This window comes from Petromyzon marinus, chromosome 50 (assembly GCF_048934315.1).
Source record: "Petromyzon marinus isolate PM22_M1 ecotype Great Lakes invasive population chromosome 50, UKy_Petmar_22M1.pri1.0, whole genome shotgun sequence".
In the NCBI taxonomy this organism is placed as follows: domain Eukaryota; kingdom Metazoa; phylum Chordata; class Hyperoartia; order Petromyzontiformes; family Petromyzontidae; genus Petromyzon; species Petromyzon marinus.
Genome location: NC_133716.1, coordinates 7,737,334 through 7,762,674, shown reverse-complemented (window position 1 = coordinate 7,762,674; position 25,341 = coordinate 7,737,334). Strand labels below are relative to the sequence as shown.

Below are 25,341 nucleotides of genomic sequence, written 5' to 3'. Positions count from 1 at the left end.
TCATCAAATGTGTGCATGCAGAGTGGTTAATTTGCATATGAATGCAAAAAATTGTAAACTTTCAAAGCCACACAGCAAGGGAGATGCAATGGCTGGATAAATTATTCTTCAGATAATTTCAACACCTAACGCCACATATTCTTACATTTGTTATTTAGATTTCGGCGTATTTTGTATTATTATAATTACAACTAATTTTAATACGTAAATTTATAATCGTGCCAATTACAAATATTAAAAAAAAAGTAAATTTAACACGCCTAATCTCTCGCGAGCAATATTACGATTCATAATTAATGTTTGGGTCAGAATGGATACGTAGAATGTGTCAAAAACCCTCAACCAGACAAAGCCAATGAACACATTTGTCACGTGATGAACAAAGGTGCCTATTTATTATTGCTGCTGCAGCAGCACCACTACCAGTATGTTGTACAGCAATCCAGAACATTTAATGTTTTGCTGATAGTTAAAATCGGCATCATTTAAGGCCCGAGACTGGAGGACATTTTCCTCATTCTGGCAAACTGCCTGATGATGCTGGTTGTAACTATCAGCAAAACGTTGTACTGAATTGTTAATAAATCTTGATTGTTTCGTCTATTTTCTTTAACGTTTTTTTTTTAAGTATCGTAATTCAATTGCATTGTTGTGATTTATCAATCGCGCCGTTACGACAAATACTATTTCTTGCGATCGTTTAATTTCATTGAGCACTGAAAATGTGCGAACTACATAAAGTGTACGCTTTGGCAAGGTCATATGAACTACGTCGTTAATCTTGTACTCAGACTTCACCAGCCATGACCTTGACATATCTGTATGCCTGTGTGTAGCAACAATAAGCTTCAACTTTACTTTATACAAGGGGGGGGGGGGGGGCTATGGGTTCGAGCGAGCAGGTGGGCGGGTGGTGGCTTTACTGCCTCAGTTGAGAATACTTTACGAAAACGAGATTTCAATATAACACGTAGGCTTTCGCGACCAATATTATTAATAAAGGTTTTTTTGGGTTAGATCCCGTAAGTATACATGTTGTGTCGTAACCCTCCACTACCCGACACAGCCAATTAGTAAGGGATCTGTCACGTAAACAAAACGCCAATTAGTTACTACTTCAGCCTGGCAAATCGCCAGATGATGCTGGATGTAATTACCAGCGAAACGTCGGACTCAAATTGTAAATGTTGTCGATTTACTCTCCAACACACCTTGCGGGGGAGGCTGAGGCTGGGGGGGGGGGGAGTGAGGAAACTTTGCGGAGGGGTCACCTGGGACGGCCGATTCCCCTCTGCATGTACGGCGCTTTGACATTACTAATTTGAAAGGCGCTTTATAAAACTGAGTTTATTATAATGATTATGTTATGAGCTGTAAATGCTCTGAGACGTGCATTGTCTTTGTACTATACGCCTTTTGGCGTTCTCTGGTCTGACACTGGCGAGACTAGGCAATACAGAAGGCTGTCTCTGGTGCAGTTTCAAAGACAATGCCTTTATAATCATCAGAGCACCACAAGTACGTGTGGTTAATGCAGACCTGATTCCTTGCAAAATGTTTCCATTCGGTGATTGAACATCTTAACACAAGTCCTGTTTCATTGCCAGAAGGTGTAAAACCTCTTCTTATTTATTACACATTATTATGATTGATCCGTCAAATTAATTTGATTGATCTTAACAGTTTTGGAGCTGCCTGGCACATGGATGGTGTTCAATTGCGATAGGTCTGAGCGTGTTGGTGGCCACCGTGTGAACAATCCACAACCGCTTCAACTCTTTATTTCCATCGTGAAAAGCTGTGGATCGCAACAAATTTGGGGAGACAGGAATCCGGCGAAGAAAACCTATATTCTGAGCACTGACAGAGAGGAGATATTCCATGTCAATTTCTCTCCCGCCCCCCCTTCATTATGCATCGCTTAATGGGTCGGGCAGGCAAGCAAAAATCGCGATCAAAGGAATGTCAGCTGAATGACTCCTTCCTCGCACAAGTGTCTGCTCATCGGCGCAATGTGCAGTGTGGTGAAAAAATATATGACACACATGCATTGCATGTACGTGTGTAGAACTTATTTGCTAATCGGAGGTAGCGTTTCCCGATATGCTGTTACATAACGTGTGCAGTGTTGTGCGGATTATAAGATGCTCCGGAAAGTAAAAAGACCCACCCTCGCATTTTTAGGGTCGCTTTGAAAATAAGTGTTTTATAAATAGGGAGAATGCGGTGTTACGGAGAAGTCACTATCTTCCAGGAGACGATTATGATTGCGCTGCCCTGAAATCGGGAGATATCTTCTCGAATATGATTTTGAACAGCTGGCGATGTCCTCTGTAACCTGCGTGCTCAAGGTATTGCCAGGAGAACCCAGTATGATGAATGATTGCTATGATTGTTATGCAGAATTCGATTCACACATGTATCCCAGAATACCAATGCATTCCTCGGATTACAAGATGCACCCCCTTCCCCCCCCCCCCCAATTTTTGCATGAAAACACAGGGGAAATAAGTCAGTCATCATAATCTGGAGAGTATGGTATTTTACATGTAGAGGCAGCGTCTGAATGTGTGCTTCCCACCCATGTGCACGTACAAAGTCACGCGGTAATGTTTCACCAGACGCTGGTATATGACACGTACGTATCGACGGTGTGTTGAACTTCTTTGGAACCGTGCGTGACCGTGCTAATCGGAGGCGCGGGGGAAGGACAAAAAACTAAACACAAAAAAGTGGTTCTAAAGAAATTCGTTTTCAACCTAAATTAAAAAGTGCGTAGCTCCAGTGGCTTTCGAATACCGAAAGGAAGAGTTGATTCCAGACGGCCACAGAAGCGCATCTGAAAGCGTGTTCGATGCAGTGGCCGTCTTTGTTTGATGGCTAGCCAAAAGCTGCTGCGAGGATAGGTTGAGTTTGCGTGATGGTTTATGTTTCTTGACGAGATCAGCAAGGTATTGTGCTTCAATTGTGGCAAGCATTGCCAGAAGCGCGACCTTATAATGTATTATTAGTTCGGCAAACCGAAAGCCAATGCAGCTTAGCGAGCACCGGACGGACATGGTCAGATCTTGCAGTACCCGTCACCACACATGCCAAATAATTTTGTACTCGCTGCACACATCCCAGTGAACGTTGGGCCAACGTTAGCAGCATGTGGTTGAAACCACTGGACCAACGTTGGCTGAACGTTGGCCCAACATTCCACGTCCGCTGGGTCATACACGGCATCACGTGTGCGCCGTACACATTCAAGTGGCGGTGTTTCACTGGGCGAGGTTACTCACACGATGTCGTTTAGTTCCAGCCTCACGTCGGGAGGGGGGTTGATGAGCACGTATGAAAGCGTGTTCTGCTGGTCGTTGATCTCATCTGCAAGGTGGCATTCACACGACGCGTTATTGTACAGGACTGCTACGTGACCGTTTAAGAAGCTACTACATTCGTCACGTTGCTGCACTGCCAAAGCAAGTGAAAATACACCGTTGTTGTAAACACTGATCAAAGTCGAAATTTTGTCTCCTCGCTCGAGTAAGCATTAGGCGCTGCTCCGCACTGTTTTAGGTTCTGAGCCAGTGGTGGAAATTGCACGTTCCTATGGCGGATTCGAGTCTGTCCAGAGGACAACCACAAATGATTTTTCACAAAGTGGTACATTTCGTTTTCCAACCTCAGAGGGATGTTTGAATGAGCTGACAAAGAGGTGGGAATTGGAACTTCCAACCTTGCGATTGAATGTCGTGCAGTTAGAGTACCTATAAATATCACGTGATAAATGCCATTAGATTTGGAGAAAAACAAAAGCGGACCCAAGCTCTTCCCCTCCACAGCGTACGTAACATGACTCGAGACCTTTGTAGGACAAAACATGTCCGGGGACATTAATAATGAAAGAAGACAACTTTAATAGGAGAGACAATGAAAAAAAACAAATCAACATAAAACAATCTCTTTTTTTTGTTTACATTTCTAGAAGGGGTAGTGATATGAAATCTAGTGCTGACTAATTGCAGCAGGGCAGATCATGCGAAGGACTTGCAGCCGACATTCGCAAACGTAAATAAGGTCATCGTTCTTTTATGATTCATAATCGATCTTCAGGTAGTGTAAGCAAAAATGTGTGTCGTGAAACCTCCTTCACCTGACACGGCCAATTAATTATGAAAATAAACTATGAATCATAAGATCATCATTCATTTAAAGGTTGCTCTTCAATTCCTTCTTTCCTTTTTTAAAATATTGTTTCAGACAGCCAATGAAGGCTGTGCATCGTCATAAACTGAAAAGAGTAATTCCCTGAGCTTCTAGGCGGTGCTCACTCCCGCTCACATCCCTGAGCCAGTGGTGACAATTCCACATTCCCATGGCAGGGGCGAGTCTATCCACAATACCACCACTATTGACTCTTCCACAAGTACCTATTTGTATCAACCATGGAAGAATGATGGACTGGGTAAAGCCTCAATCAGTATTTGAACTCGTAACATTCCTATTCGCTCTACCGCTCTGCCGCCTGGCTGGGTAACTAAGCGAAGAGGGGGCATCGCTTCCCCCTCTGATTAGCACAGTTGCCTACGTACGGCGCGAAAGAAATTCAACAGACATACGTAGATGCACTCCTGCGTAGAGGGGGGAGCTGGTAATTTCGTGGGCAATACAGGGTGACACCCTCTAGAGCATTCACCTGCGGGTGATCGCCAGGTCATTGAAATGCAAGCAGCGTCCCAACAACGATGTTACGCTTGGACTTTTTTTTGAGCAAATCGAAGTTGACGTTGCTTTGAACGTTTTTTTTTTAATTGTCCTGTCAATTACAAATGAAATATTTGACATTTGTCCGATATACATATGGGTGTATTTTTTTGGTTTTTATTCAAGGCTAACAGCAACGATTGTGCCAGTTAATGCTTTAGATTCAATGAAATCAAGGGGAACATTTCAGGAGCTATTCTTGGTTGGAAAAATAATTATTTCAGGGGTGCTGCTCGCTAACAATCGCCAAAAGCCAATGCCCGTATTTTTTTTCCTATGGCGGGGGAGTTGATCGGCAACGTGTGTACACGTTCGTGTCGAGGCTGATGGAGTGAGCAAGCGAGCGTGCGAGCAAGTGGACGAATTCAGGAGAAGCCTGATGAATACCTTAAAACGCTGACAGCGAACGATCGAAGCTAACGCCAACGCTACTGGAACACAACGGACTTGGGTCTCGCAAAATGCAAAATGTGGATGCTGCGTTGCACTGCGTAGAGCACAGTTTGCTAGCCCTGAGACAAGACAGCATTTTCACAACGAGGGGTACTAATTGCGATAATTATTGCACAGTATGTATATGCACACAACAGCTTGCTGTTGCCTAAAGCAGGTTGCCTGCAGTGTTTGGTTCGTTTTGTGAGCCCAGGCTGTGGGGCTTTAGAAAAAAAAAGACAGCAATTGAAAGCAACTTCAACTTTTTAATGACCTTTTGTTTTTGGAGGGAGGGAGGGAGGAAGGGAGTGCAGAGGAGCAAGAGGACACGTGAACACAGCGTGGATAGGACTAACGCTCAACAATCGACACGTTATCTTTGAGGCAGGCAGAGGAGCCATAGGAATCGTCGCACTGCATACTTGAGAGAAACCGCCAACAACCGCGGAGGCTGCGGCGGCGGGAGAACATTCAACGCTGGACATTTACTGTACCTTTCAGGTATCCCAGGTTTACACGATTCATCACATCAGAGGCAGTTATATTAACAATATCCTCTACAGTTGGGGGGGGGGGGGCGGGACAAACAGAACGAAAAATATGAATCATGTCAGAAAGGTGGAACAGAAACAAGCGGCGGTCGTGCGTGCCTTCTTGAAATACGCCTGCCGTTAAAACGAGCAGCCTCCATGCACCTGTCACATCTGAGCGGCAGCATGAAATATTTGAGCTAATGGGGCGATGCTCCAAAGCCAACACTTACGATGTTCAATCTAGCTTATGTATATCATCATCATCATCGTCCCTTAATATTTATTCTGTACGTTACTCACATGTGGTACATCTCAAGATGCCCTGTGGAAGTCTAGCCAAAGGGGACCTCCCAGTGGCAGCTGGCCCTGTGTGGCACAAGTGGAAAGCAGCAATGACCTGCAAGTTGCCATTAGTCTTCCAATGAGGGGTAATTGCTCCGTGGCTTTTCCCAATGAAACAAAATATCAAATCTGCCAAAGTTAGACCCAAATATATGTATATACATAGAAGCAAGTGGTTGTAAATCTCTTATTTCCATGGCTAACCATCGTTGACAGTGTTGCATCAAATGTATTCACTCCAGAGCAGTGACAGGCTGAACGGCGTACAAATTTGTCCTCCTTGGATCGCGAGTCCAAGCACTCTATCCCAATACAATGCAGCAGCCCTTTGTCAATCTATTTCTGGATGAAGGCCTCCCCACACCTTTAAAGTAAAAAAAAAAGTTAGCGTTACAAATTTTCAATGTGCAGTTTCCGCACATTTAGATGCGCAGGACACCACAGACGAGCAGAAAGGCAGCCTGAACTGACGCCAACAACTGCCCAAGCTCTGTGGCCCTACATTGATATATTTTGCTGAATGTTTGACCTGCGTCACCATGCAATTCAGTGCAGGTTGATGAAATGGGATGCCCGTGACCGGTTTAGACACCACTCACCACTGATATTAACCGTGGCTGGCAATCGAACTCTGCTCGGCGAGTTCACAGTGTGGTGCGTTGGCCACTGACTGCGCCACTGTAAAAGCACTGTAATGAGATTGATTGGAATTTAGAGATGCTGGACTTTTAATGACGTATGTGTACATCATCAATACCTCTTCCAACTCCTTTATCGGCACGTCTTCGGGTCGCAAGACGCACCGAGGCTCCCACAAGGTGTGTGGCAGTTTGGCGCCAGCTATCAGAAAAGTGCGGTCGTGTCGCGAGAGTTCTCCGCGTTGAGTACAATGTCTTCCAAAATCAACGGCGCCACTACGCCTTTCTAAACAATATTCACGCTAACCCCTTGCGCGTTCCGAGATTCAGCGGTGAACGGGACCCCGCACCCTGCAACTTGCGGACGTCTCAGAACGGGAAATGGTTAATAAGACGCCTTGCGATGGAACAGTTAACGGGGCCTCTTGTCACGTCCATGCCGGCAAAAACTAAATGGCTTTCACCTCATCTGGACGTGGCAGGCGAGATTGATGTAAATCCACTGCATTATTTACTGTGTGCAGTCGACCCTCGAATGTGAGACTTAGCCACACACACGGTGGCATTAATGAGATCAATAAATCAAGCCAACTCGATTCTGGGCACGCTATTTTCTGAGAGGCTGCATTTATTTTCACGTGAACATATTAAAAAAAAGTATATATATAAAACCTGGTTTTGAGGCAATTGAGAGGGGTATCTTAGCCAGAATCTTGCATACCGAACCAGATTTGTTTTTTTGTTGTCACAGCACTGTACGTAGGTGATTTTTAGAATATACATTTATAATATTTCTGTCGATTGTAAGTTTGTGAGGTGAGCGAGAACTTTGTGCATCCTTACAAGTTTAATTCGAGGCGTACAAAACAGAACGTATATTTTTCAGAAGAATTCTTAATGTATTCATTTTTACGCGTTCAAACACGCAATAATTGCCTTATTCATTAACAACGTGTTGCGCAACACGCCAGAACTATTGTATACGTACTGCTGCATAGGTTTTGATGAAAACACATCTGGGAGCTATGAAGCACAATCGCAAAAACATCCTATGCCTCTGGCACTTGCAACAAATCTCAATGCCCCGCAATGCACATTTTGAATTATGAATGAAGGAATATTCTATTGTTGTTGTCTCGTACATGCATCGACCGTGTGTGCCACGGTTTCCCCAAAAGAGAATGCTGGCACTCACACGAGGAGTTAAAGAAAACATTCTCTCACCTATGTGATCAATAGCAGCAGTGATGCACTTGCTGTAGCCGGAAAAAGAAAAATAATAAAAAAACCTGATAAGATGGTTCCACTACAAATACAAATAAATATGAGCGTTGCTCGTCTTGCTGAATAACCCATCACACGGTGTTTTCAGCCACAGGACAACAATTCCTTTTTCACTCCTCACAGGAAATTCTATAAAGGAAATGTGTTATAAATAGCGGTTGGGCTTGTGGAATTACAACAAACAAAATGTGAATCGCACCCCCTTTGTTAGTCCACCGCTGGATGAAGGCCTTTCAAAATGCTGGGTCGATCGAATGAGCTATTTGACCATGCCTAGGATGGTGAAGGGGGTGCCAGCACCAGTTCAGATATCGCCTAGCCACCAATGTTTGCCGTGGCCAGGAATCAATTTCATATCAGCCGGGTTCACAGCCCAGTGCGCTATCCAGTGCGCCTCTGTTCCATACCAAATGTAAAATCTGAACTACAAGATAAAAACCTAAATACAGTTGCATAAATTCCACAATTCCCATGGGCAAGGGTCTGGTATCTCCAGTGGAGAATGTCCACTGACTTCCCACAAAGTTGTAAATAGTTTCACTGACCGCAGAAGGATGATGGGCCGAGTCGAACCCCTGCACGAGGTTTGAACCGGCAAATTTCGAATGTGACTCGAGCACTTTAGCCAGAGTGCCACTCAGCCAGTGTGCATACAATTATGCAGAATAAAACGAGCAGCTCTCTAGGCTTGTATCAACTCTAATCTAAACTAAACTTCAAATTTTACAAAGTAAGGCCCACTGAGCTATATACCTCTGTTTCAGAAACGACCTGGGCACAAATGATAGCCCAACAAAGCCGGCTTATCAAGTGTAAATGTACAGGAGCCAAATACTCTAAATGCATGATGTTGATTGTAAATGTGGAGGGAAAAATTGGAGGAACCCAAGAAAAACCCACCCGACCACAGGGAGAATGTGCAAACTCCACATACAAAGGCTTCAGTGTCGGGATCGAACCCACGACCTCCTGTATACCAGGCGAGGGGGATAACATCTCACCACCTAAATGTAATATTGGCATATTATTTATATTAATTGTAAACTCGTCCGATTTTCAAGAAAGACGATTTGACGTACGCGCGTAATACAAGCGTAAGAATCAGTTGTCTTACCAACGAATCGGCACCTCGTTTTACAACGTAAGTTTTCAAGGTTGTGCTGTAGCTGTGTTATTCTCTGACGTGTGTTCAGGCTGCACCACGTATTATTTGTCGTGTTGTCCAAGATTTCGCTGAACACAGTTCCTACGGAACCTTCCAGCATGAGCACGTGGAGTGAAACATCGGACATCGTGCCAAACAAAGACAAAGATCCCCCATATAGCCTGAACACACTGCTGGGGCAAGTGCTGTTAGCGAGCACCTTCGGAGGCCGACACACTATGGGAGGGGTTAGGTGCACAAGGCACTTATTTGAGGCTGAGTCGAACCTGGAGAGGCCCAGGACCGATTCAGATAATCGTCAGCGGTGTCGGCCGCGAGCGGGAATCGACCTCGGGTTTGTAGCGCGATGCGCTGACCGCTGCACAACCCCGCGAGCAGGGGGCGAGTGCTGTCAGCGACCAACGACCGGCTCTCCGCTTCGCTCACCGTATCCCGTCGTGGACAGCCCGAGGTGCTTCATGCGGTTCTTCACGAGCTCCGACAGCTCCTGCCGCTCCGTGCGCTGGTAGAGCGTGCGTCGCTGCCGCCCGATGTTCTCCGCCGCCGCCTTGCGCCCGCTGCCGCCCCTGCCCGCGCGGCCACCCCCCTTGCGGCTGAAGCGACGGGCCCAGTGCATGGTCTTGTGCCGCAGCAGCAGGTGCTCGGAGGGGTCCGGGGCAGAGCCCTGCACGGAGCTCGCGCGGCTCACGTAGTCGTGGCTCTCGCGCGCCACATCGTCCGCCTCCGGGATGCCGATGGAGACCTGGGACTTGGCGGCGGCGAGGGAACGCGCGGAGGGGGGGGGTTGGGCCAGGGTCAGCGCGGAGGCTTTACGGGGGCCGCAGCTCCGGGGTGCCGCCAAATTTTTTTTTTGGGGGGGGGGGGGGGGGGGCGGGCGGCCCGCCGCAAATGTGCACACGTGGCCACTGCCGGCCCAAGGGCCTCCCACAGGAAGGAGGAGCTTGCCTCGAGGGTGACCTAGCTCGAATATAAGACGGTCAAAGATTGAGCTTAAAGGGGGTGTGGTGGTGGTGGTATGAATGAGGACAGCGCTGAGGTTGCTTGTTCGCACCACTGCAGGCGGAGGGGCCTTCAATCCAGGGGGCTCTTTGAGAGCCCCTTTGGAGGGTATTTGGCCTACTCCTTCAGGCTGGCCAGATGTCTTGGAAGAGGTCAGAGTACCAACAATTTACTGCACCACGCACGATCCGCCCGAGTGACTGTGTTGTCGCGATTTATTCTGCTGGGTGGACAGAGGCAGTGGGGGGGACTTTAAGAAACTTGTTTCAACTGCCAATCCACCAGATCTAATTGAACCGGCGACCACTGGATTACAAGACCAGTGAGCTAACGATCACACCATGGCAGCTTCATGTATGGAACGTAATGCTTAAACATCCATTGCACATAGGTTAACTATCCATTTGCTATTGATACAACTGCTGGCCACTTTGTAGCTAAAGAGTTTAAGGGGCTCCACAAATCTGTTACCCAATCGAGTCTGCTGTCAATGCTCCGACTTACAATCATGCATAACCACACTGGGCAATCGGATCGTGTGGATTTAATTACACTCATTGTACTCAAACGGAGTATGTTTCCACCATTATATCATTCTAGTAGTTCGCAAGCAATTTGCATAATGCCCGTAATGAAGTTTTCATAAATAGTGAAATGCATTGTTTACTTTCCGTACGGGCATTTAAGAATGTAATGAGCTATCGCTTTAAAGCTTACGAAAGTCTTAGACAATACACCAACAAAGTGGGCAGTTTCAATCCTCATGCACTCCCGTGGTTCTGCAAAATTTGCACAAAGTATTAACATTACATATTATACCCACCTCGCGCCTCCCTCCCCCGAGTCAACACCTACGTGTGCGCACAGCAAAGGGGCTTTGGCTAACTGAGCAGCAGGAATGGGGGGATTGGAACAACTGGGGGGATTACGCGGGCGGATTTGGGTTTGCCTGTGCGGTGAGTGCCGGCGGTGGATTTCACAGGGTCGGCTTCGTTTAAAACGAGAGAGCTCAAGTGGCAGTCTCTGCCTAAAAAAAACTCCCACAGCCACCAAGATCAACGGCCGGTCGACTTGTCAGCTGCCAAGACCAATACACATTCTGGTACAATCGGTGCTTAGATTTCAAATGGAATGCTTTTTTCCGGGAATTGTTTTGGCACTCAGCCGCATCCCTGCATTATTTTGTCTTCGTGGTACCGGCGGTGGTGTTTGCGGTGATGCTGGAAATAGTGCACAAACAGCGCTCAGGGTTTCCAGATAACATTCAGGACAGCATTGTGCAACAATGTAGGATTATTGTCGATAGGCGTACCTTGTAATCGAGTGGCCGTGCCTTATGGCGATAATGCCTAAAAGCATTCCAGAAACTACCGAGTGAGAAATTAAGCTCTGGGCACAAACAGGAAGATCCAACTTTCTAAGAGGATTTTTTTTCGGACAGGGACCCGGCATCTTCATAGCCCAGTTGATGCCATGTGAGCAGGTAAAATGTACATTACAAGATCATATAGGGCGGAAAGGGCAGCTGAACCCCGCATTCTAAACTAAAACTAAACTAGTATTTTACCAGGGAAGGCCCACTGAGCTTTGTAGCTCTTTTTCAGATGCGACCTGGCCACAATATATTGCTGAATGAATTGGCTTGTCATGTGGAATTTATCGTCGCCAAATGCTCTAAATTCTTGTTTCTAAACGTGGAGGGAAAAACCGGAGGACCTGGAGAAAAATCCACGCGACCACAGGGAGAACACGCAAACTCCAAATATACAGGTGTCAGGGTCAGGATCGACTCCACAACCTCATGTATACCAGGCGAGGGAGATAACATCTCACTCCGTTTACCCATAAAAAACTCTCACTGAGTCTCGAGACTTTACTCAAGAGGGTTCCGCTAAATTATCGCAGTAAGGAGGTGACGATTGCTGTGTACGTTACAATTGGGACGTGGAGCAGGGGTGGTGGCAGTGTGGAGGGGGGGACGAGGGGGGGGGGTGAGGGGGAGGGGGGGGACATCAGCTGACCTCGGAGGGGTTGAAAGCGTGGGCCTCTGTGCGGTAAATTCCGATGGGGATCTCGCCCGTGGATGAGCAAAGCTTCTGATAGAGTCGTCCATATGTACGGATCCACAGGTCCTCTTCATTCACCTTCATCTGCGTCATCGTCACCACATAACATCATCATCATTGTCATCATCGTTAAATATTACGTATCAAAATCAATGTTATTCTGGTCTGTGTACTCTTTTCTATTTGGGCGATCGCTGTCAAATGTGTATGCCGTGGGTGTAATGGCGAGCACACTGGAATAGCAAAATCAGAGGGTCACCAATTAAGTTAGATTTCTCGGCGCTCACAAATGTAGGCTTGAAGTGTATTTTTTTCTGCGGGGTATATTTGTTGAAATTTGTTAATGTGTGTCGTTTTATTCAGATGCAGACAAGCGGAATACATGGGTGATTGCGCAGTGTGGTATTTTGTGGCGTCTGGTTCTGATGCGGTGCCACTGTGGTCATTATTGCAGGCGACGCAAATGCTTCCTGACGGAGCACTTTCGGCACAGTGCCGTTGCCACATGACCGCCCACGTATGTTTCGGCCTCGTGAAGTTGTTTCAGCAATCTCGCCCGATGATCGCGCGAAATTGAAGGAGACGAGAACACAAAGTCAACTTAACGTCACTGTCACCCGAACGCCATTTTTTGGTTGTTGTTTTTTTTTAAGCCGGCCTGTCCTCTCGTTTCGATCGCAGGAGGACAGAAAGACGGCACGGGGTCGGCTACAACCTGCACAATACCCCCCCCCCCCCATATTGACCAAAAACTACCGCCGGGACTGTGACGCATTGCGTCCAACAACTGCCATCAATCCACTGCTGGAACTAAATCGTCAAGCTGCCACCGTCCCTCGTGATCCTTGGATGGATCAATCCATCCGGCAACTGCAGCTGATTTCATCGCTTCACCCTCCCGATGCCCACTCCATTTTCATTATTCTTGACCATCGCCACTTCCGGTCATTGACGTGTCCAACCCAGGCCCACTTACACCGAAGGGTGTCTCCGTGTCTGTGAATCTGTCCCAGTGTATATGTTTGTCTCTGTGTCTGTGTGTGTCTCCTTGTCTGTGCCTCTGTCTCTGTTGTCTTTGCAACTCCGTTCCCTTGCATCGCTCGGAGAGACACAAGGAGGGACAAAGACCCCCCGCTGTCTTTGAACATTCTGATTAACCACAATTATTTTACAGGTAAGTGGAGTCGTGTGGCAAGTGCATTCTATTACCCACGAGTTTTCTGTGGTTATTGGACGACTTAAGCTTACGTCATTACTCCCATTGTCCACAAAATGTTTTCGTGGATAAGTGAAGTCACGCAGCGAATGTTCAGATAACAACACGGATAACAGGGCACACGATATGGGCCTCTGATATCAAAACCGATGAGACGAGTTCTGTAAATGTACTGCAAAAATGTATATTTCAACCTTATGTCCGTGTTTTAAATGCGTTATTCCTTTGATATGTCCTCTACAATAAAGCCTCTGTTTACATGCTAATTAAGTGCCGCATGGCACAATTCTGTGTTGTACAACATTCGTGCCGAAGTAATCAAGAGCATATTTTATTTTTTATTTGATTACCAGTGCGCAGCCAGCAAGAAGACAATATGACCGATACATGGACAGTACATCGATATTTAAACAATCACTGTTAAGCGCGGGGCAATGTTATCCTGCAATAAAGTCAACAAAAAATTTGCCACAGTGATTTTGACACGAATTCAATTTGAAAGAGTGAAGATTAAAAAAAATCGCAATTTTGCAGAAACAATTTAGCGGCCCCCTGCCCCTAGTCGTTGGGATAGGAGTGCTACTCAGAATCAGAATATTTATTTACACAGGAGGAATCCGATGAACTGTATAGCTCTTTTTCACAGCTGTCCCTTAGTTTCACAGGTGTCCAGTCGCATAGATCCCGCACTTGCGATTAGCATGCACGCATTCTGGCATGATGCTGGATGTAATTACCAGTGAAACGTCGAACTCAAATTGTAAACGACGTGGATTTACTCTCCAAGTAGTAACTAATTGGCGCGCTTGTTTACGTGACAAACCTTACTGGCTGTGTCGGGTGGTGGAGGGTTACGACAGATTTATACTTACACGATCTCGCCCAAAAAAAAGCTTTATTATGAATCATGCACACACACACACACACAGTTCAACGTGCGAGAATGGTCACTCACTGCGCACAGGTAGCCGGATCCTGGCGTAGTGTCCAGGCCCAGAAGAAGCCTTGTGATGGGGATCATGTAGTCCTTGACGAACGACTGCATGGGGAGAGAGCACAGGGAACGAGGGCGCGTGCGCCAGTCTCGCACGCGCCATCACTGGCCCCCCAAGGCAGGATGTGCTCAAGAGAGGTTAATTGTGTAGCCGGTAACAAAAAAATGTTTGCTTTGGACAAACACTGCCTCGATATAGCTTGGTCCATATTTGTCAAATTACACTTCGTGATCGGGAATGTTGATCATTGGCGAATTATGCACAACCATGACATTTGTGTTAATTGCGCATTACCGTAAAATTATGCTTGAAAGTGAAGAAAAAACACGGACGGAAAGGCCTTGGTTTAAAATCCACACTTTCCCGCTCCTCTCATTGGGCTGAGGTGGCCAAAAGATGAGCAGTGTTGAGTGTCACCCCCTGTGTAGGCTTTCTCCGGTAACATTTAATACTTCTGGCAAACGCCTGATGATGTTGGTTGTAATCACCAAAACGGCATACCCAGTTGTAAATGTTGTTGGTTTGCTCTCTAATGCAATGGTGTGCTGAAGTAGTAACACATTGGCATGTTCCGTTCACGTGACAAACCTTACTAATTAGCTGTCGGGTGAAGGTGGGTTTACGACATGATAAAAACCCAACTAACTTTTTCATGAATTTCTCCAGCTGCTTCAGCACAACCCTCTTAAAAAGAGTATTTAAACCCTGTGAGGAATTATTTATTTTATGATTACGCTCTTGGCATTTTTTATTTTTTTACAATAGGGTCCTGTCAGGTTCTCGCAGTAGGGGGTCGATTCATGCTTTGTGTAAATCCCAACTGAGTAATTTGCGGGCAAGTCTTCACATGCGCGCATATTCGGAGGCATGGCGGCAGCACTTGGTGGGTTACTCTTGACGCACGATGTCACGCGGTCATTAACGTCCACTGTGCAGGCAGACGGCCCGTATTTTACGGCCCATATAGCGGCAGTATTAACCAGGGCGGCACATGGATTCGGATCCGTGAACCTCTGCAACAAGCGACGAACGCGTTACCGCTAGGCAAGGGGTTGGTCAACCAAATAACAAGAAGAGACAAACAAAAAAAAAGATAATAAATCATCGATATTTCAAGAGCCACAATGCCACACGGTGAATACGAGACGCTGGTCCTTTCATAAATAACGTCAATGAAGCGGTCGTTAAGGAGCCCGCCGCGTGTGGCTCCGGAGCCGCGGGGTTTTGCCGACCCCTGCGCTAGGCCGCACCGCCGTCCTAGACGCTCGTGAACCGGTGCATGCCCCCTCTGTGGTCACAAACAAGGCTATATGGGGGGGGGATCTTTTTGTGAATGCGTGGAGGCGTACCTGGTAGAGCAGCGTGTCGAGCATGCTGACGCTGAACACTCGCCCGGCGGCAAAGGGCAGGCGGAACATGAAGGCCAGGTTGGAGCCTTTCTCCCGCTCCTCCTGAGCAGCGGAACACGCGGGGCACGTTTCAGTTACAAAAACCGGGAAGACTTCAACGGATTCGAACCGTGGTAGGCGTTCACGAGGGCACTTCGCGCAAACTCAACGCGGGTCGCCCCCCCCCGCCCCCCCCCCTCCTCCCCACCTCGAAGAAGCGGGCCACGGAAAACGTTGCGTTGCCGACGTGTTATAAGCTCGTCTGTTAAATGTACGCGACATATATATTTAAAAAAAAAGACGTGAAATCAAAAGCGCTCCAAAGAGACGGCCGCGCGCTGAGATCAAGCCACGCATCTTTGATCGCTCGCTCTCAAGATGCCCCCGACAGCTCTGCACGCCCCGAGATTCTCGGCGTTCATCTCAAACCGTTACGTGGGAGAGCGGGGTTGGTCCGTTTCGCGCAACATGAAAAATATGCACACACGTCGAGAGGCAAATTTCCAAGAGGCTTTGTACACTCACTGCACTTGCACTGGCATCGCATTTAAACTTTCCGTTATTGAGATGAGGTGCCAACAAGTCACAGCTCTGACTGGGAGCAATCCATATTCTCGCTCCCATTTCAAACGGATCAGAGATGTTTCATTCACATGACGATCTCTTTTTCTACGTTTTACACAGAGAGAGAGGAGAGAGAGGAGAGAGGAGAGAGAAGGGTGATTCTGCCGTAGACAATGCTAGCCGAGGTCTTTTTCAATGATGCAATAATGTCAACGTTGCCCGATAATTGGGCACGTTTGGAATCAATGCTGCACCTCCCCCCCCCGAACCTCATCGTGGAGGACAAAGCCAACAATCTGTTTAATCCGTTACAATGAACGGTGTTGGCAATGGCCAGGTGATCCCATTATCCGCTTAACAGGTCACATCTCTTCCCCAATCTCTGCTCAAGCCCCCCCCCCCCTCCCCCCCCAGATCACTGCTCTTATCTCGATTCAATGTGCCGACGTTAACATCACGCGTTCAGTCATGGCAGCCCCTGAAGCTATGCTCGACTCTGCTAAGCGCGCTATCGCACGATCACCTGGCAGGACAACGGTGGCTCGGAGATGTTAACTACCTCGCCTGGTATGCAGGAGGTCGTGGGCTCGATCCCGTCTATAATAATACCTGTTGTATATTTGGTCGCGTGGATTTTTCTGCGGGTCCTCCCGTTTTTCCCTCCACGTTTAGAAACACACGTTCAGAGTATTTGGCCGCTATACATTTCCACGTGATAAGCCACTTCGTTGAGCTTTCATTTGTGGCCAGGTCGCTTCTGAAAAAGAGCTACATAGCTCAGTGGGCCTTACCTGGTAAAAAAAAAGTACATTTAAAAAAAAAACTATTGTCATCCATTGAATTGTACTTATTGCTTTGAGTCAAGGAAATAGCGCTATTGTCAGGCGATGAATGGAACTGTCTCCACATTTATGTGTGCATTGGTGTGCTGCTCATTTGACGTGTAGCGCTGAGCCAGTGGTAGAAATGTCACACTCATATGGTGGTGGGGACCGGTATATTTAAAAGAAAACCACTGCTAATATTTTTGCATTGGTCATTCTCCCGTAGTAGTTGTTTGTGTGTGGTGGCGCACACTGGCCAGAGCGGAAGAGTAGGCCAAAATAGCCTCTAGAGCCACCTCTAAGCAAGAGGCCCTTCCGCCAGAAGTGCCCTGAGCAGGTAATTGCGGGGGGGGGGGGGCGGGCTACAACATTTAACCCTTCCGGGAGGGATCGAAGCGGAGTGTCCCTGCAAATGAACTTGGTGGCGAGCTTGCCAATCACAGGGCCACCCGGGCACCTCCTCCCTGTCTCTCCTGGCCACACCAACCCAGCGATGATTGGCGATCACTTCAGGAGCGCCGCCGAACGTAATTTCACGCCATTCATTGGGAATAATCTGGGTAACGCACTGCCTCTGTCGCTAAATACTCTTCTAAATGCAAATTGCCATTTGTAACAACCGGGAATGTTTCGTATGTGCACTGGGGCACGAGTGCGCGTGATAAAAAGCACACACACAAAGGACGCGCTCTGGGCTGGGTGAGAGCGCTATTCGGCAAAAGTAGCGTTTCGTTTTTAAGGCGATTAATTTTAAAGCGCGTTGGTGCCTTTCACTGCAAAGGATCAAGGTCGGATTGGATGTTTGAATACAAGCATCACACAGATGCTGTTTCTTCTCAGTGTGCTTCATTATTTAAGTAAGGTGGGTGAAGACGAACAGGGCGTTCTGGACAGACACTCCACGTCCATCACAGATATTCTCAATCCTAGATTTGAAGCTTTCGTGACTCCAAGGATCCATACTCTTTGGTTCTATTCGGTAAAGTCACGTAGGTAAAAAATAAAATAACAAAAATCACGACGTTTCAGCCACAACACAAGTGGCCTTCATCAGGTGAAGGGACCGTGCTGTCATGAGGACAGCATTGGAGTGATTTTGTTATTTTATTTTTTACTTACTTGACTTTACCGAATAGAACCAAAGAGTATATTCTCAATCGTCAGCCTCGTTGCCCCCTTTAAGTTCCCAAATATACACATGTACAATTTGACATCTGCGCGCAATGAATGTATCATCACTGGAACATGCGTCTGAGTTTAAACAAAAAAATGTAACCCTCGACCGTTGGGAGACGTACGACTGATTTTCGAAAGCTTCTACTCCCAATAACGCTGGGGGTGTGGATGCTTACACACAAAACTGGATGGTTATACGAGTTCAAATTCAGCTCAGAGGTCTAAGTATTCCACCATAATTTCGGGGTTCATAAAATAAATACTAGTTTGTGGGTTGTCAACAGTGGGTGTCATGTTTGTAGACTGGCCCTGAACGAGTGTAGGATGGGGATTTGTTTACCTTTCATGCACTTTGCACTCCTATCGTGTTTTTGTAATGTTTGTTGTTGTAACGTTCTGACCCACCCGTACCGGAGATCTGTGAAAAAGAGCTTACTAGCTCATAGGATTCCTCCAGTATAAATACATATTCTGATTCCGTATATTTGATGGTTTCTATGGTCATTATGTATTATAATACAAGTTAATATTATTATTATTATACAAGAGTGCTCCTTTTAACAATAGTTGTCCTATAGATGTACGGGTCTCCACCTTAGAAATGTGGAATTACCACCATTGGCTCAGGGCTGCTGATAGAGATGAACATGATCTCAAAGCTTGTTTGAGCAGGCATACACTTTGCATGTTTTATTGGAGTTAATCGATGTGCATGTATCACAGTGTTCACTGTGTAAATTAAACTAATGCTGCAATCACATGAGTGTTTGTCATGCTGTACCAATGTAAGTGTTTTCATCGCTGTACATGTGACCGGTTTCTTCGCTGACTGTCAAAGGTGCATCAAAATAAACCAACACGATAATTGACTGAATGCGTGATACGCAGCTATAATCCACGTCGCACATTCCATGCCGCAGAAAGGGGCGACTTCAAATGCCACACACAGTTAAACTATAAGCTAACTAAAAATAACTATGAACTATAAACTAAACTAGAAAATTATTACAACTAAACTTTTTAAATTTTGCCAGGTAAGGCCAACTGAGCTATATCGCTTGTTTTCAGAATCTATCTGGCCACAACTGATAGCTTAACGAAGTGGCTTATGAAGTAGAGATTTATTACTGTCAAACACTATGAACGTTTGTTTCTAAATGTGGAGGAAAAACCCGGAGGACCCAGAGAAAAACCCACACGACCACGGGGAGAACACGCAAACTCCAAATATATGGGCGTCAGGGTCGGGATCGAACCCACGACCTCCTGCATACCAGGCGAGGTAGTTAACATCTCGACACTGCGGTGTCCTATGGAGGGAGAGAGGGGGGGGTGGAGGGGAAGGATGGGGAGGGGGTAGTACCATCTGTATAAAAGTGAACAGCATTAATTACCTTCTCTAGTTTGGAGAGAGCGAGTGAGTAGCAGTCCTTGGCTCGAAACTGCATGAAGCGCATGTTGGCCGGGTGCGTGAGTTCCGTGATGATGCTGAGACTGGAGAACAGCCTGCGGACAATCACATCATATCGCGAGTACGTTTAATAGCGCAGTGCTATCACGAAGGAGCTACGTTTCACAGACGAGTATAGTTCACATTTGTTCTACATTGGGGAAGGGTGTTTTATTTTTTACACAATTAGTTGATGCTGCATCGGCAGTGTTGTACAAGCAAAATGAACAAACAAAAAACACATTCGCCAATAATACTGCGTGACCATAATATGGCCCTTCTTTATAGCACTTTAATTATCCAATTAGGTAGTTTGCATGTAATTTTGTTTTAAATCTGTCAAAATATGGAACAGGACACGAGCAGCACATATGTAAACTAACAAAACAAAAGTGTTTAATCTTTATATATGTTTTAGTAAAACACTAATATTGCATACAGCATTCCCCCGTTATCCTCGAGGGATACGTCCTGGAGATGCTCGTGAATAGCAAATTTTTCAGATAATGATATTGACCTATGAAAATCTATCCGTTTAATGAATTGCCTTAAATAAATACGTAAATAAGCTGTTAAATACGTGAAAATTAACACTTTTTCACATCACATTCTCTCTCATCACTTTATCTCATCACTTTCTTTATCGCTCTCTCTCTCGATGCAGTCGTGGAGAGCTTCGGATGCGATTCGCGAGTTCGTGGATAACGAGGGATGACTGTACGTACACACACACACAAATAAATAACCACCTTGGCATAGTGCAGGCAGGTCCCCCGACGACACTACGCTTTTTCCCGTAGGCTGGGATCGAATAAGTAGCCTCACTATCCCATCTTTTGACCCCCCCACATGGCGATGAGTAATTGAGCGCCGCAGGTGATGCACGGTGCAGCATTCCCGTATCCTCCGTCCAGCTATTTCCTCGGTGAGGAGAAGGCATCAGACGACGCAAGAGCTCCACTTACGCCGAATGCCAAGTAGGAAAATTGCCCGATTCCCAATCAACCACTTTGTCAAAATGTGGTCGCACTCTGCTGCCCCCGAGAAATAGGGCCCCACATTGCTCAAATACTCAAATTGAACGCTTTTCCCTATCTGCCACGGTGATTATCTGTTTAATGTTTAATTGCGGCGTTTGCTGTACAACATAATGCTTCCTCGTGACGTCTCGATCGACGCGTAGGATTTGAAATACCGTCTGGGTCATTTGCCGAACCCTGGTGACTCAGTGGCAGGGTTCACGGCTTGCAAGCGGAAGGAATGGATTCAAATCCAGTTTGGGGGGGGGGTTGACTCGGCCCATCATCTCTCTGCAGTTGATAAACTGAGTACCACCTTGTGGGAATGTCAACAGCAGCTGTCCTATGGACAGACTCGCCCCTGCTATAGGAAGGTGCAATACCCACCAGTGGATCAGAGGGCTGTAAACGAGAGATGTTCTTTCGAGCAGGAAAGCTTTTTTTAAAAAAATATATATTTTAAATATTTTACTACGCGTATAAGTGTTGTATCGTCTTCCTGGCAGTGCCAAACATGAATAAATAAAGGTGCAGTCGCGTCTAAACTTGCCGCACACTGCTCCGGCAAAGTAAAAATTCAATTCTGGATAAATCACAGCTGCCAAAACAAGTGAGAGAAACACACTCGGGGTTCGATTGAAAGAGCCGGGGGGGGGGGGGGGGGGGTGGGTGGGGGGGGGGGGGGGAGAACGCGCACACTTCAAGTACACATAGCCATCGTCAGGGTCGCGATCGAACCCATGACCTCCTGCGCGGGAGGGAGTACCCGCTGCCGCGGCTGCGCCCCACCTGAACATGGTCTGCACGTTGACGATGGTCTTGGCGTCCGCCATGTAGTCCTCCTCGGCGCTCATGGTGCTCTCCTTGTCCACCACCACCACGTTGTCCGCGTAGATGATGCCGCACTGCAGCAGGTTGTCCAGGCTGATGGCGAGAGCAGCGGAAGAGAACGGCGGAGAGCGCAGTCGGCAAAGCGGCGCGTTGCGCGAAGCGAATGGATCGTCGTCGTCGTCGTCATCGTCATCGACGGCGTCATCACTGTCGGCATCGTCGGTGTCATCGTCGGCGCCGTCATTATTCTCGTCGTCATCAGTATTGCCACAATTTTTCTCGTTACAATTGTCGTTGTCACCGTCATTGTCACTCCGTATCTTCAGTGTAATTAGCATCAGCATCGTCCATGACCATTGAGCGAGTAACGTGCAGCATGGCTGTATGTTGAGATGTAATCTTAAAACCGTGTCATTGCAATGCACAGGGGGGGTCCAATTACCCCTGCAGATCATCACATAATTAACCGGTGCACATGCAGTTTCAAAAGTAACGAAAACAGCGATGAGTCTACAGTACGGTATTTGAGATTTAAGGGGCTGATAGTCGTTGGCAAGTCGATTTCTAGGCTGCCCATGTTTCTGTTATCAATTTCCACGATGCAGCGCACCAACGCATGCGACTATCTGCAGGTTAACAGCTCACAAAGGAGACAATATGCACCTAGAAGTGGCAACTTGGGAGTGGAGGTTTACGAGCCATTTTTTTTTATTACGCAGAACTAAAAATATATACAGTATATCACGATTGCTGATCAAAGGCCCGAAGGTCGAAAACACCAAGCCGCCAGTTACAGACAGCACTATTGTAGGTGTATTAGATCAAGCATTATACGGTTCTTGAATGTATTACAGTGAACTCATCGCAATGAACTCACTGCGCTCTTATATTCTTGGGTCTTTCGGTAAAGTCACGTAGATAGGTTCAAATAAAATAACAAAAATAACAAAAAAAACTACGACGTTTCGATCGCAACACAAGCAATCGTCATCAATGACGAGTACGTTTCGAAACGTCGTAGTTTTTGGTTATTTTTGTTATTTTATTTGAACCTATCTCCGTGACTTTACCGAAAGACCCAAGAATATGAATTCCTGCAGTTACAAAAGCTTTAAGTCAACATTTCACAGCACTCTGACTGATGAGGGCGCAGAGGGCATTCATTGGGGGGTTACAGATTAAATGCACCTTACAATTGTAAATTATTATTGCCACGCGCGCCTAGAGAGCTTTGAATTGTAAATGCAATAAAATGTCAAGTCTCCTGTGCATGAGATAACGACCTTGATGCGGCACTTCTGTAAACAGACCCCTGGTGATTGAGTGTTGAAGTGCACATCCCCGACACCAGGCTAAAGTTTAACGTGGTTTGCAATAAGGTAATCCAAGGATTTAAAAGAACAATCTTGAGATGCGGAGCTGCTGTAAAATTATATATGGGATTATGTTTGCGAGTATATAACTGCTCGACCAGAGCTATGAATGCTTTGACATTTGCTTTGTCTTTGTGCTGTTGCCCATTGGCAATCTGCGGTTTCACATAGGAAAATACGTTTTAAGGACAATGCATACATTTTTCTTGGTTCTTTCGGTAAAGTCACATAGAAGGGAAACAATAAAATAATAAAAATATAACACAATAAAATTCTCACGACGTTTCGACTGCAACACAAGCAATCATCATCAGGTGTGAAAACCATAGCAAGAAAAAATTCAAAAAAGTGGCGTTTTTTTACGTTAGCACCACGGACAGCGATTTGGCAGTTATTCAGATGGACGAGTCCATCTATGTTCGGAAAAGAGGAGGGGGGAGACGAAAAGAATGGATGCGGTCAGAAAGCCACTGTAAGCGTGAACAATAAATGAAGACCCGAAATGGTTTATCAAATCCTACCAATGATTGTTAAGCCAGAATCCATCTTCTCGGTTGAAATTGTCTCTGTGTTTGTATGTGGACAGCTTCATGAACGAATCTCTCATGGTAGCCAGATGGCTTGCAGAGAACCTCTGTCTTGGAGAAGTCAATGTCATGTGAGCCTACTGAATTATAACAGTGATCTGCCACGGCCGAGGTGTTGGTCCTACCGTGTAGTAGGTCTGCTTTGTGTTCACGGATGCGGTCCGAGACATGTCGTTTGGTTTCTCCAATGTAACTACTATCACAGAGGCAACTTAGTTTGTAGACGCCAGGGTACATTGTTTACATTATCAAATCATTTTCGTTTGCACGTTTTACCACAAGTATGTGTGGCTAATGCAGTCTTTATGTCACGATGATCAGTGTCACTTTGTTGTTGCTTGAAAATCTTCGCACCTCCCGAAATTCTTGACGGGGAGGGTAAAGCATACTGCTGTAACATATTACATTTACAACGGGTGCAGCTGAAGCACATTGCATATGAACAACTAGTGGTGTGCACCACCAGGTTGCTTATGAGCTCGACTCCGCTGTGTTTTTCACGAGTGACGCCTGGACCATCTCGTGCCTCTTCTTGACACCGCGCAAATGTATTTGACACCGGATGAACATACACTCTATATGTTGCAGATTTCCAACATGTTTGTATATGTGTCATGCATTTGTTTTTTTTTCTTTTACCAGGTAAGGCCCACTGAGCTGTATACAGTTGCTCCTTTTCAGAAGTGATCTGGCCACAAATGATAGCTCAACAAAAGTGGCTTGTCATGTATTGGAGCCAAATACTCTAAATACATGTTTCTAAATGTGGAGGGAAAAAACCAGAGGACTCGGAAGAAAAAAAATTCATACGACCATGGGGAGAACATGAATACTCCAAATATATAGGTGTCAGGTTTGTGATCAAACCCAAGACACTCCTGTATGCCAGGGAAGGTGTTGTGCTTGCTATGTACATATCACTTGACACTGGATATGCTTGAAAATTAAATGTTCCATCCCAACAGATTGTCCAGGTAAATTATTTGAATATTTTTTTTGTATCCACATCGTATTTCTCACAAAAGCTCCTGGCCTCACAACTCCATTTCATCCGAGTCATAAGGTCCGTGTTTTGCAGAACCCCAAGTCACTCCGGCAAGTTACGTGCACATTAAGGCACATTTGATTAAGATTCTGCAATATAATGCAATCAAGAATGCACAGGCGCATATTTCTGGAAATGAGAAGCTTGCGCTGGCTAACTTGCATGCCTAAACTGTGTAAAAAATCCTGCCAGAGGGTGGCATGATTACACAAAGGCCCTTTTGAGTTGCAAACGTCAGCTGCCTGCTGACATCATAAAAGGCGCATCACCTAATGCTGGTGCGAGGGAAGTTCAATGCATTGACAGTTGTATTGATAGTGCTTTCTCGGTCTCGTTAATGAGCGGTGCCGTGAAAAAAAAAACGTTTCCCACATGAAATGAATGAAGGGGCAGCGCTCGCAATTATCTCCGTCGGTGGCTTTGCAAGCTACTAACAGTGGGACAAATTCCACATTCCAAAGTTGGGGGCCAGTCCATTTGTAAGGTGATCGACAAAATGGTTTCTGACTTATCACAAAGTGTTACTCATTTTGACTGACCTAGAGGGATGCTAGGCTGATATGTTTGCACACAATATTGATTGTGAATTTAGCATTGTAATCGGACTACGAATAATAGTGATTATAATTTAAAGCCATTTTTAAATCCACTGCTGGATGAAGGCA

At 46.1% G+C, this 25,341-nt stretch overlaps 1 protein-coding gene across 5 annotated transcripts in view; it reads right to left on the bottom strand.

Annotated features, from left to right (window-relative positions):
- Positions 1–25,341, bottom strand: part of LOC116953115 (potassium channel subfamily T member 2) — a 224,074-nt gene that overhangs the window by 9,482 nt on the left and 189,251 nt on the right. For 4 of the 5 annotated variants that reach the window (XM_032972962.2, XM_032972966.2, XM_032972965.2 and 1 more), the window contains 8 exons: positions 21,630–21,764; positions 19,766–19,877; positions 15,769–15,870; positions 14,380–14,463; positions 12,164–12,292; positions 9,570–9,891; positions 5,676–5,738; positions 3,285–3,369 (listed from right to left, as the gene is read on the bottom strand). In XM_032972962.2, coding sequence (XP_032828853.2) covers positions 3,285–3,369; positions 5,676–5,738; positions 9,570–9,891; positions 12,164–12,292; positions 14,380–14,463; positions 15,769–15,870; positions 19,766–19,877; positions 21,630–21,764 — 1,032 coding nt within the window. The remainder of the gene's footprint in view (positions 1–3,284; positions 3,370–5,675; positions 5,739–9,569; positions 9,892–12,163; positions 12,293–14,379; positions 14,464–15,768; positions 15,871–19,765; positions 19,878–21,629; positions 21,765–25,341) is intronic. The other variant, XM_076074843.1, reaches the window with a different exon arrangement.